Source organism: Lissotriton helveticus, chromosome 3_1, assembly GCF_964261635.1.
Source record: "Lissotriton helveticus chromosome 3_1, aLisHel1.1, whole genome shotgun sequence".
NCBI classification, from domain to species: domain Eukaryota; kingdom Metazoa; phylum Chordata; class Amphibia; order Caudata; family Salamandridae; genus Lissotriton; species Lissotriton helveticus.
The window spans coordinates 1,116,435,749-1,116,449,112 of NC_136061.1; the positions used below are offsets into that span (position 1 = coordinate 1,116,435,749).

The 13,364-nt window shown below is 40.8% G+C and overlaps 1 protein-coding gene across 3 annotated transcripts in view; it reads right to left on the bottom strand.

Annotated features, from left to right (window-relative positions):
- Positions 1-13,364, bottom strand: part of GPD2 (glycerol-3-phosphate dehydrogenase 2) — a 1,236,906-nt gene that overhangs the window by 407,571 nt on the left and 815,971 nt on the right. For all 3 annotated transcript variants that reach the window (XM_078681716.1, XM_078681715.1, XM_078681717.1), the window contains exon 11: positions 1,059-1,234. In XM_078681716.1, coding sequence (XP_078537842.1) covers positions 1,059-1,234 — 176 coding nt within the window. The remainder of the gene's footprint in view (positions 1-1,058; positions 1,235-13,364) is intronic.

Genomic DNA, 13,364 nt, shown 5'->3' on the forward strand with positions numbered 1-13,364 from the left:
TTTATATTTTTATTTCAGCATATTCAAACGAGTGTTTTTACTTCCACAGTGCATACTTCGAAACGAGCAGCGGCTGAACAATTTTTTGAAGAAGGTGGCAAGGCACAAAAAGGATCATAATAGAACTAAAGAATACATGAGTAATTAAAACACACGCAAATGCCTCTTAACGACTACTAATGTGCATCAATTCTGTAACAAAGCAGAGAGCAGTCCAAATACCTCCAGATTCAATCTCTGGACTAGTAGCAGGGAAATGTTTGATGGCATTCATATAATTGGATTATTCATTTTAATTTTATTTAAACACAACTCGGATCAATAGAACCTTTGATGCACCATAACAAATATTCACGTGCAAGAAAATACATAACATTCCTTCATAGACCAATATATTATGGATTCTAAGGAGATAACGTTTTACACAATTAAAGGGTATTCTGGATCATATGAAACGAAGTCCTGGGATGGATTTTTAGCACACATGTATACAAAAGGGATACATTGAGAGTGCATTTTGGTTACTTTAGATGCTTCTTTCAGCTATTGGCCCTGGTCCTTTGTTGGGCCAAAAGTGTCCAAAACGATCTTCAGAAACAGGGCTTTGAGAAGAGTGAAGTTGTGGCATAGAAATTTAGGGAGTTTGCTGGCTCCGCAGCTAATCAAAATAGAATCCATCTCACGTCCCCACTGTCTATTCCCCCCCACACCCCCTCCCCCCTAAATCAAATAACCGGATCATGCTTGATCTAGCTGTCAGTGAGTTAAGTCAGAGCTTTATTTCTCAGGCCCTCACAGAGTTCATATCTTTCGTTATTGAGGAAATCTGTGATTCAACTGTGTCTATATGCTATTGCTTGGTATCTGAAAACATGTTAAAGTATTTTGATCCTCGAAGGCGTGGAAAACTTTTACCGTTAGATGTAAATAAGATGAGAATCCTTAACTGTAGGGGAAAATAAAGTGAACTGATGTAAATGAAAGTTAAATTATTGGTAGTAAAAAATACGATAACAAATGTAATTACGAAAAAGCATGCAAAATTGTAATTGTTGTACCTCGCTCTCAAGTCCATAATCTTGAACTAATCGGATATATAGAGTAGGCGTCCAATCCTTTCCTCCTTCTAGGACAAGCCCTACTGTTTTACAAGGCCCTGCTTTGAGGTTATGGGCTCTGATAACCGCTTCCAAGGTATCTTCTGCCATGGCACGGTAGGTGGTCCATTTACCCCCTGTATGTGAGCATAAATGAAACACACAGCACTAAACAAGAGGCACTATAAGCAAAAACATGAATTCTTCCATACAGCTTGTTAGACAACACATTCATGACAGTGTGTGTGTGCACATGCAAAGATAACACATATTTAAAGCTAAAGTCTAGTCTCTGGCCTTGAAATTACAAAGTAGCATCACAACAGATTTAATAGCAATGGAGAAAATGAACGCCGTCTTCATCTCATTCGGTTATCCTAGGGCACATATGGACAACCAGACCTATTTGCATAGCATGGTAGCCGAGGATCGTTTTCCCTTCTGATGTACAGTGTGCGGGGGTAGCTTCTCTAAGTGCTGCTTTTCCTGTGTGGTAAGGATGCAGTGCTGCTTTCTAGGCTCCCCTCCTAACAATCATGAGGAACAGTATTACTTTATATTTGCATATATTAGTTCAGTTCCACACAAGGCGGTCTGCATGTGGTGTTATATCACACAGAAATACTGAGTGAAATAGGCCAGTACCACCATAGTCAGTAACACTGCAGCTAAGTTCCAAGGATAAAAGGTTGATCAACAAAAGAGAACGGATGGGAAATTGGTGTCAAAGTTCTCCCAAGCATCAGAACATGTGGTAATTATTTTTTATATACCAATAAAATAATTTTTAAAGAAGGAATGCCAACATAATCATAAAACAACCAATGTTGACATAAATCTTACCTGGAAAAGTATGTACAACTTGGAGAACCAACAAATCAATGCAGATTTCCTACAAGAAGAGACCAAGTAGTACCTGTACCAACATGTGACTAATGAGGCCCATAGGCCCATAAATGTAGTCCACAACTACCATACCCCCCTGGCAGGGCCAAGACTGGTTTGCATATGGCTGGGTCCAAACTGGGGCGGCATGGTGAGCAAAAAATTGATGGATTTAGGCCTGGGTGAGAACGTTTGACATTGTTCAGCATTCCCTTCATACATTAAACAATTTGCATTTGTTACCCCGAGTGGAATGGGTATGCCTGGTCATGGGCCTGTGCTCGCTATGCACTGGATTCAAGCTATCCTGTGGCTGATGAGGGGTGATACCCCAAAACTAGTTCCAGGATGCTTGTTTCCGGTCCAGGTAGGACCTGTCCTGGCAGTTTGGGATGGACTGTTCCCATGCGGAGCATGGTCAATACGGACTCGCATATGGCTGGGTCCAAACTGGAATTGCATCGTGAGCAAAAAGACGATGGATTGAGGCCCAGATCTCTGACTGGGGGAGAGTGTTTGACATTGTTCAGCATACCGTCCACCCATTTATCTTTTTTACATTGTTATGAGGGGCAGGGCAAATAAACAATGGACCACACCTCACATACAAAAGCAAATTAACACAAACAAAATGGTATTGGAAGGAGGACCATGTTACCTTTCCTAGAATCATTAAATCACACAATGTTACAGCTCACCACACTCAAAAAGATGGCTATCAGGATAAATGGCAAGACAGGAGGCACTACTGTGAAACTGGAGTGGGAGGTATACTAGCCAGAGACCCAGCTTCATTCCACATAATCTGACAAAAAAAACACCTCCTGGATTTATCTGTCTTAAGAAATGGATCCCTGGGCTCATAGTTACAAAGCACGTTTAAGCCTCTACATAAACTTTTTTTAGACTGGGATGAAATATCTCAAAATAATGGAACCCAAAAGTGGATTAGTGGGGGATTAGTAGAGGGAAATATAAATTGGTTTTGGGAATTGTGGGCAGGGTTGGACTGAGACAGGAAATAGTCCGGGGCATCAAAATAAAAGGTGTCCCCATGCTTCTCTCAATCCTATAAATACATTTCAGAAATCGCTGTTGGGGGTGACCTCCAAAAAGATTTTTTTTTTACTACGGATTATACATATAAATGGGAGTGGGCGGCTCCATTAAGGTCCCCCCTTGCAGGACTACATCACTGTGTTTGCCTGCCTTACGCTAGGGTACAATCTCCTTTTAAGGATTACCCGAAATCATTACCAACTCAACAATTCATCCCAAACGCACCCTTGAGCCTGAAAACAGTTTAGCAGCATGGCACAATTCCAGGCTGTAAAGCAGGGTCTCTGCAGGCTCATGGATGCACCCTTCTATTTTTCGACCAAAAGAATAGGAGCATTCGTAACAAATCATCTACAAACCACGTGCTACTTTCTGTCAATCAGCTATTGTCAATGTTTTTCATTGTATTTCAAGAGTCTGCAAAATGTAGTTGAAATTGATGAACCTCCAATGTCTGTTTCCATAAATATGGAATATTGTATTTCATTCAAGCAACAACAGTAGGAGAGACACATTGATCATAATGTTTTTAAACATTTTATTTATTTTTACATATTTGGGTCAAAGTAAAAGAGTTCAGAATATTCGTAAACAAGTAGACAGTCTAAAAACACAAGGGAGAAGAACGCGGTGGTAACTTAGAAAAGTACTGCTAAATGAGGGAGGGAAAGCGGATTAGGCGGTTAATTAGCCTGGCTCGCCCAGGCAGCCATGCTGTGCAACATGTGAATGCAGCTAGGCCAAATGAGAGGGCCTGCGAGATGAAAGGTACCATGCAGGCGCGTGCTTTCACTCCTTCAGTTGCAGTCCAAAGCGGCAATCTTTAGAGCTGAAGATGTTTTTCTTTGAAATGAAGTCCTCACTGCCAGTCAACAGTTCAGATTGGACGGGTTCTGGCGTTCTTCGACACCCATGGACTGGAGTACACCATTGTAGCATGTTTTGTTACGCACTTACGGTATCTCTTTATGCATGTGGCTTTTCTCCATTCTGATTTTTCGACTTCTCTTGAGAACAATTTACGCATACAGCACAATGACAATAGATCACATGGTTTGCACAATGTAATACCAGGAAGTCAGTGGGCAGAGCACACTTTCTATAAGATGGCTTTTCAGTGACTCAAATGCAAGACTCACGGATCTGTCACGTGGCCCAAAGTGACTGTCACTTAGAAGAGGGCAAGCCAGTACATTTAGAGACAGAGACGAGTTGAGCAAGGGGTCTGACCGTTTTTAGCATGCACAACAGGCAACATATGTTAAGCAAAAAGAGGCTAAATACTTAAAAAATAATGTTAAAGGTTATTTCTTCAACATGTGTTTTAATTTATACATTGGATATTTTCAGTGCACTGACGTTTAGTAAAAGTAATCTTTTCTGAACAAACATTCAACAATGCCTCTTTGTCCTGAAGACATTGTCATGAATCTTTTGTCACGTGCGCAGTAGATACGGCCAGTGTTGCTGACATACGTGGGACAACAGAATTGCTTATTAAACCATAACGGAGTAACTTTCTTGAATAGTGAAGTTCCTGAAATAAATTTTTTTATGCCCTCAAGTTGGTCACTTGAGCAAAATTAGGTATGTGAAGTAAAAGATGTGCCTAGGATCACCCAGGCACCCAATTGGGTGAAGATGGGATTTGACCAGAGTTCTCTTACTTATACAGTGTGCAATTTGGCTGTGAATGCATATCTCCTTCAATTTGCCATCAAATAACAAGGTGTCAAATTCTTTCAGGTGCTGCATGACTAGAGTATGTTCAATACTTCTATACATCATGTTAAATCAGACAGACACAGAATATGTTAAAACAGGTACCTCTAGAAAAAGAAATACATGGTTAAGCAAAAGAGGAGGCGGCACCCAATTTTATGTTCATATCACTTACTTCCCCTGTACTTGACAAAAACAAACAGATCAATGGGAGGTGTGGCTCAAAACCGGCAATTGAATGGAGTAGCAAAACACATAAGGCCCAAAGATGGTGCTCAGGGTTACAAGCCTTCATTCGATAACGTGCTCTTACTTACAGCAAAAATATATTCTTTATATATCGGCTCATCTCTCTGCATGTAAGTTATTTTTTTTATTTCAAAATCTATACCAGACAGAATGGGACAGTGCCCGGGTCTCTTGTCATTGCACTGTTTCAGGGTCAGTACCCTCAGACCAAAAGCTCAGCCAGACAGTCAAGGGACTCTTGTCGACAGCACTAGCTTTCACATCAACCTCACACTTCTTTCTGGCACGTATGGCCTACAAAATAGCAACATGCAAAGAGTTAATGGCTGAACATTACAAGGCACAGCTTGGCATATGTGGCCGTATACAATAGCTATAGGAAAATACATTTGGGTTTCTTCTATGTAAAACTCTATACACAAACCCTGGATTTTTGTATTGTTATTGGATTTTTATAGCACCTACTACCCCTGACAAGGTGTTGAAGCAGTTTAGGGTGAGTAGCCCCCTGGACCTAAAAAATACTTTAGCCAGAGCTTAATTGAAAATATTTTGTGACCTTTGTTTTAGCATCTCAACAATTACTGTTATTAGGTGATTTTAATTATCATGGAGAAGCCTCCCTAAATACAGATGTAACACAGTTTATTTCTGATCTCGGGATGCTCGGCCTGTATCAGAAAATCAATGGGCCCACCCATGTGGCGGGGCACACGTTGGATCTACTTTTTACTAATTCTAAAACCTTGACCTGCGAGTTCCCTTTACCGGTTGTCTAGACTGATCATTCTTTTGATCAATGAGATTCTCATTAACTCCTGAGACCTCAGAAGTTGATCAAGCTGTAGACGACTACCACAATGCATGAAACTCTGCTCTGGACAGAGTTGCTCCTCCCAAAACCTGCACGAAAATCAGGCATAGAACCCATGCATTTTAGTACACCAGCGAATTGCGTAAAGAGAAATCCTCCTGTAAAAAACTTGAAAGACGCTGGTGCACAACAAACAATCATAATAAGGAAGCTTCTAGAACTGCTCTCATGCTCGAAATATTTGTATTACAAATCAAATAGGCAAAGCGGGCAACTCTTCTAAAGTGCTTTTTTAAGTGCTGAATGATTTTATCAATTGCAGCACGTGCTCCCCAAAAATTCAGGCTAAAGTTGTGTGACTTATTAGCTGATTTTCTTAATGATAAAATGAATCTCATTTATCAAAACTTTCCCACTGCGCCCAACAAAATTATTACCAGGCCTAATCTCAAATCTCCTCCCCTTAACGGTGCTTGCAGCCTAGGAAAGTTTAATGTGTCACTCAAGAACTAATTAAAAGATCTCTGGAAACTGCCAAATCTGGATCTTCTTCAGATTTATGTCCTCCCAGAATTTTAGCACTACTTTCTAAACAGTTAGCCCCAGCTATATGCTCCTAGTTCAATTTATCAATAAACACAGGAAAGATTCCTTTGGTCTGACAATCGGCTCAGGTTAGGTCGATACAAAAGAAGGCTATCCTCGCACTCACAAACCTTGCACACTATCAGCCCATCTTGGTGCTTCCTTTGCTAGGAAAATTACTGGAAGGTCAAATTAGCAAACTTTCCGATTACTTGGAAAACAACATGATCTTGGACCCCACACAATCTGGGTTGAGATCCTCTCACAGCACGGAGACTGATCACATATGCTTAGCTCTAGAGGCTGATACACCAGCTATACTTGTGCTGCTGGACTTATCTCCACCGTTTGACACCATATCCTATCCCAGGCTAATACAAAGGCTGTATGAAATTGGAATATGTGGGACTCAGATATTTTAAACAACAGATCTCAAACCATTTCTCTGGGCTCTTTCAAATCCTGTGCTATGACAATTGACAAAGGTGTACCGCAGGGCTCATGTCTAAGCCCCAATCTTTTTAACATCTATGTTGACCCTCTTGCCAAGATCGTCAAAGCTTTCAGATTTGAAATTCTGTTCTATGCGGATGATACACAGTTGGTCATCTGTTTGGACAAAGTCCTGGTTATGGCAAAACAACGCTTTGTGAGAGGAATGAATGCAATGTGCGGCTTGTATATCTACCAACTGACTACAGCTGAATGCAGGAAAAACAAGATTATCCTGTTTAGTAAGGCCCAACAGCTTTGGTCGGCCGACTGGTGGGCCTGCAGAACTTGCGCAACACCAATACCCAAACAAGTAAGTTAAGAACCTGGGTGTCCTTTTAGACCGAACTCTAAACATGAAAGAGCAGGTTCTGTCTACTGTAGGTACTTGCTTCCACATGATGCCCCACACTGCAAATGGTACAGTCTTTGGGAATTTCTAGCATGGATGAATACATGTTAAAGATATGCCGATCAAGTAATCAATGGCTGGAGGAATTCAGCATATTTTGCTTTTCCATTAGGCACTTACTAATTAGGAATAAAAAATACAAAACGCGGCGTGGCTTGCGCCCGACGGCAATGGCGGCTGTCCCGTGACTCTCCAGCGACGACGGGACGGCGAGCGGAGCCGGCGGCTTAATTTCCCCACGTACAGCTCCTGAAATGTATGGCTGCGTGTGCGAGGCCTTGCACCATCGGCGGATGCCTTTTGGAGGAGTTCTCTTGCTGAAGGAGGCTGTTCTGACAATTTATACGCAGCAGCTCGGCTCTGGAGAGCTGTGGCCGCCATTTTGTTGCTTTATGACAGCGAGTCGCCGACGGAGCTCCTCTTCAAGCGACATCTCACCATTACTGCCTGTTCTTTGCCAATTAAAGCTCTCCAGCTGCATTATTGGCATCTTATAAGGCACTTTCTGGAGATTTTCGTTTTCCTCATTATAAAGGCACTCTGGCAAATTTTGCCCTCCATTCTATGGCCGCCATTTTGTGCATTGTCCTCCATGCTTCCATGCATATGAGGTGATCTTTTCTCCTTTCTACTCTGGAATTCAGACTCATGCCTTGTGTTTTGCAGCAGTGCATTTATTCCTACTCTCAACTTACTTGGCCTGTGAACTTGTTAATACATGGGGCTACTTTTGCGTATTGACCACACCTCAATATTTTTTTAGTGTTTCGCCTGCATTTTTCATACAGTTTTCTCGTTCTTTATAATAATATGGAAGGACGTTCACTCAGATGTTGATTTCTGGTTGAGTTCCTGCGTTTTTACTTACGTGCACCTCGAATAACTAACAACAAAAGGTGGATTTTTTATGATTTCCATCTTTCTTATTTAGATATGCTTATATGATACAGGAGCGCCTCTCTTTGTTGTAGTAGATGTATTTCTCTCATTTCTTTCTTGGCAGTGGTGTTGCTGATAATTTTACTTTGTAGGCTTTAACATTTACATGGGAAAGCGATATCAGCCTCAACCTTCAGCCAAAAATGGCACCCTCATCAGTATCTGCTACTACTTCTGGCGGAACTAAAGCTTCATCTAAGAAACTCAAAAATTACCCTCCCTCACCTCCTAAACAAGTTTCCTCGGTCACCATGGATTTGTTGCTAGAGGAAATTAGGGCCTTGCGCCCATTTGTTGAGGAAACCACCGCTACACTTCAGGAAACTACGTCAACTCTTCAGGACCTCTCGAATAAGTGGTTAAGTGTGGAAAGTAGTGTCACAGCTCTAGAAAGCAGTGTCGACTCCTTGGGCTCTTCTGCCTCTAAAATTGACTCCCTATGATCCCAGGTGTTGAGTCTTCACAAACAGGTGGAAAATGTAGAAAATAGGAATAGGAGAAACAACCTCCGCATTTATGGTTTGCCAGAGGGATCCGAGGGGGCGGACTCAATTACTTTCTTCAAGTCCTACCTTCCTAAATTACTTAAGCTCCCGGAGACTACTAATCTGAACATCCAAAGAGCTCATCGTTTGGGCTCGTTGTCACACGGTGCTTCAAATTCCTCCACTGCAAAACCGAGAGGAGTGATTTTGTATTTTCTGGAGTACACTGACCTATTGAAAGTTCTTTCCACAGCCAAAGCCTTGAATAAGATCACCTGGTCAGGAAGTACATTATTTTTTACTCAGGACTATGCTAAATCAACAGCAGACCGGCGTAAAGAATTTCTAGCAATGAGACCACAACTAAGTCCGATGGGAGCAAGATATGGCCTCTTTCATCCATGCATCTTTAAAGTGACTTTTAATAATAAAACTACTACTTATGAGGGCCCACTGAAACTTAAAAGTTTCCTCTACTCTACTCAGGGTGACTATGGATACCTCTTCTTCTTCGCATGCTGATTAGTTAATCTTTCATTGTCTATGTTTTCCATTTCTGAGTTAACCTAACTGAGATTGCTGTTGCAGATATACGTAAATTCATGTAATTTTCTGTGCAATGCTCTTACAGTTGTTGTTCCTTATTGCTTTTTCAGAGTTATTATCCATACTCTATGCCTCCTACTTAGATTGCTCATATATCAAAAGGGTATTGTATACTCCTTTACTGTTTTTTAGTGTTGTTTAACTTCTCTTTCCCCCCCCCCTCTTCCGTAGGTCTATACTCCACATTGCCCTCTTCTCCTCATGTTCCTTTTACATCCCGTTGGTCTCGCTCTCTCTCCAGCTTGTCCTCGTGGGTTTTGGGCACGTCATTTTTCCGTGCGGCTCCCCACCCTTCGTATGGTTCGGATTTCATGTAAGTTTTTTGTATCATTCAGTCTTTTCAGCTTGTGTTATGTTATTCTTTTCTTACACTTCTCTTCTTCTTCTCTTTTTACTTCATACTGTCCTTTTCTACTTTGGTCTTTTTTACAAGTCTTCACCTTTTCCTTGCACGTTCTACATTTTCAATCTTTGTATACCTTAAGGATCTATTATGTTCTTTTCTGTGTTCCTTACTCTCTTCTTTTACTTTTTCTTTCCTTGCTCTTTCTCTCCTTGTTATTCTATTTTTTCCTTTATTTCTTCATTTTATGGCTCCATACTTTTCTACTTTTTTCATAGTTTGGTTTTACTAATGTTATGTTGCATTGTATGCTTTTTGTATCGACCTAATACCTTTATCTTGTTCCATTCAGAGTTACCTCATGGAATGTTAAAGGGTTAAATAATCCTATTAAAAGACAGCGAGTGCTATCCCACTTGGCTAGGTTAAAAACAGATATTGCTATGTTGCAAGAGACTCATCTCTCTGATATTGAAGCTTCTAAACTAACAAGACTTTGGGTTGGTAATGTTTTCTTCTCCCCTGCTTTAGGGAAGAAGAATGGTGTCGTCATTTTAGTTCACAAAAAGTTCACCGTTTCTGTTCTTCATCAGGAATCTGATTCCGATGGTCGTTGGGTGTTTATTAAATTGCTAATTGACAATGTACCTTTAGTTATTTTTAATGTTTATTCTCCGGTATCAATTGACAATACCTTTTGGCCCCTTATTTCTGATAAATTAGTTTCCTTTGATGATGATTATATCATTTTTGGTGGAGATTGTAATCAAGTTCATGATCCCATTCTTGACAGACGTTCCCCTGTTAAATTTGTTCACTCCAAAATGCATACTCAATTTACCTCCTCCATCCGCCGTAAGTCCTTGGTTGATATATGGAGAATTTGTCATCCCGACCTCCAGGAATTTCGCTATTTCTCCCCTCCTCATAAAACACAATCCCGCATTGACTACCTTTTCCTTAGTAAGTCCTTGGCTCAATGCGCCCTTGCCTCAGAGATAGGCTCTATCCTCATTTCTGACCATGCCCCAGTCATTGTTGACTTCGACCTAAACCCTTTCTCCCCCTCTTCTGGCAGATGGCGTTTTAAGAATTCCCTCCTTGCGGACCCTAAATTCTCTGGCCAATTCAGTTCTTTTATTGAAGACTTTTTTGTTACGAATTCCACTCCTGACTCTTCTCCAACCATGATATGGTTCTCTTTTAAAGCAACCACTAGAGGTTTTATAATTAATTATGACTCCCAGAAAAAGAAGAGATTTGAGAAACAATCTTCCCAACTCTTAGCTTAAATTAAGCAATTAGAACACGCCTACTTTCATTCCTTTTCGGACGCTTCTTTGAAAGATCTTATCACCGCCAAGGTTGCTTTTAATAAACTATCTACGGACACTGCTGCTTCATATCTTTTGAAAGCAGCGCTCGTTATTATGGAGGTCAAAACAAAATGGGTAAACTCCTATCTAATTATTTGAAAACTCGCCGTGATAGAACTCGGATTACTTCCATAATTGATTCTCCTGGCACTTCTCATTTTAAAGATGATGAGATTTTGCAGGAATTTGTTACATTGTACAAGAGCCTCTACACACCCAAATCTTCTCCTCTCCCCTCTGACTTATCCTCCTACTTTCAGTCGATTACTTCTCCTTCTTCCTCCCACATTGATTTTGCTTCACTTGAAACAGATATAACTCTTAGGGAAATCTCCCATGCAGTTTCAGTTTTAAGACGTGGTAAAGCCCCCGGTCCAGACGGCTTCATAATCGAATTTTATGATCATTTTTCGAAACTTCTTCTCCCACATATGCTTGTCTTATTTAATTCATTCATTGTTAATGGTTCTTCTCAAGGTACCTTTCAAGATGCTATGATTTGCCTCATCCCCAAAGATAATAAGGACCCTTCTTTTTGTAAAAATTATTGCCCCATTTCCCTTGTTAATACGGATTATAAGATATTTGCCAAATTGCTTGCTTTACGTATTGATCCCATTTTACCCAGACTCATAGGCCCTGAACAATCAGGTTTCGTTAAGGGACGTTTATCCTCTGATAACTCCAGAGTTTTCTTTAATGTACTCAGTAAGGCTTCCTCCTTACAATATCCGCTTGCAGCCATCACATTAGATGCCGAAAAGGCGTTTGACAGGATCAGCTGGGACTTTAAGTTTCATGCCCTCACTTGGATTGGTTTTCCCCCTAAATTGATTTCCCTCATATCCCTTTTGTATTCCGGTCCCAGAGCCTACATCTTTGCCAATGGAAACATTTCAGATTATTTTTCCCTTTCCAGAGGTGTCCGACAAGGGTGTCCCTTATCTCCCCTATTGTTTATTGTGGCATTGGAACCATTTCTTACCAAACTACGACGAGACGCCCAAATTACTGGTTTCAACCCCGGCCCTAATCAAGTCAAATTATCTGTTTATGCAGACAATATCCTTTTCTATTGTTCCAACCCTGAGTCCACTCTTCCTGCCTTTCTACTTCAAGTTGACGCCTTCTCACAAGTCTCGGGCTATCGCCTCAATCGTGATACCCCTGAATGTCTTTTGTCAACGTCATTACTTCGACCATACTGGTTTCTCCTGGCAGTCGACTAAAGTAAAATATTTAGGATTATGGTTTTCCCCTTCTATCTCGGACACTTTGAAAGCTAATTTTGAATATATTACAAAGAAATTGACTGATTCTATTACCAGATGGCATCTCCTCTTTCTATCATGGTGGGGCCGATTGGATTCCATCAAAATGATGTTAGCTCCTATCGTCCTATACTCACTTTCCATGATTCCTGTCCGCATACCTGGTTATTATTTTAAACGATTAGATTCACTCTTGATGGCATTTCTTTGGAGGAATAAGCCTCCGCGAATCACCTCGTCTTCTCTTAAAAAAGATAAAATGTTTGGAGGTCTTAAATTTCCGGACTTTAAATCATACCATTACTCTTTTATCCTCAAGCAATCCTCTCGTTGGCTTTCTACAGAAGTTCCCACGTACCCTCCTGTTTGGTTATCCTTGGAGAAGTCTCTTATCTCACAGTTTGATTTTTCGGAGACTCTTGCCTTCTCTGCTAACTCCTCTTTCTTGAAATCTCCTGTTATCACTCATACCCGCCATCTTTTAATCCCCCTTTTACCCTCCTCTTATCCCTCTCTTGCTTCTTTATCCCAGCAACCTATCTGGCATAATAAATTGCTCCGCATTAAAAAACTTTCTTTTTACTGGAAATCTTGGAAATCCAGGGGTTTATCATGGATTTCCCAACTCCTGCTCAATAATGTTCCTTTACCTTTTGCGGATCTTCAATCTCAATTTCTTCTCCACACTTCCTTTAGGAAACAATATGACCTTTTAATACCTGCTCTTCACCAATATCTTCAATCTCTTCTTTCTTCCTCTGAGTTGCCCTCCTCTTGCTCTACTATTTTCCCGCTTTTAGAGGCCTCTCCATCCGCTTCTCGCATTTACAAATGTCTTATAACTCCCTCTGAACGACTCAAAACAAAGACTGAATTGGCCTGGGAACAGGATTTGTCAATATCTTGGCCTGTCTCTTTATGGGATAAGCTGTGGTTAAAAATACATAAAACGTCCAGAGCTGCTAACACTACCCAAACTCTTTATTTCATATACCAGCGTTTATTATTAACCCCGCAAAAACTGGCATC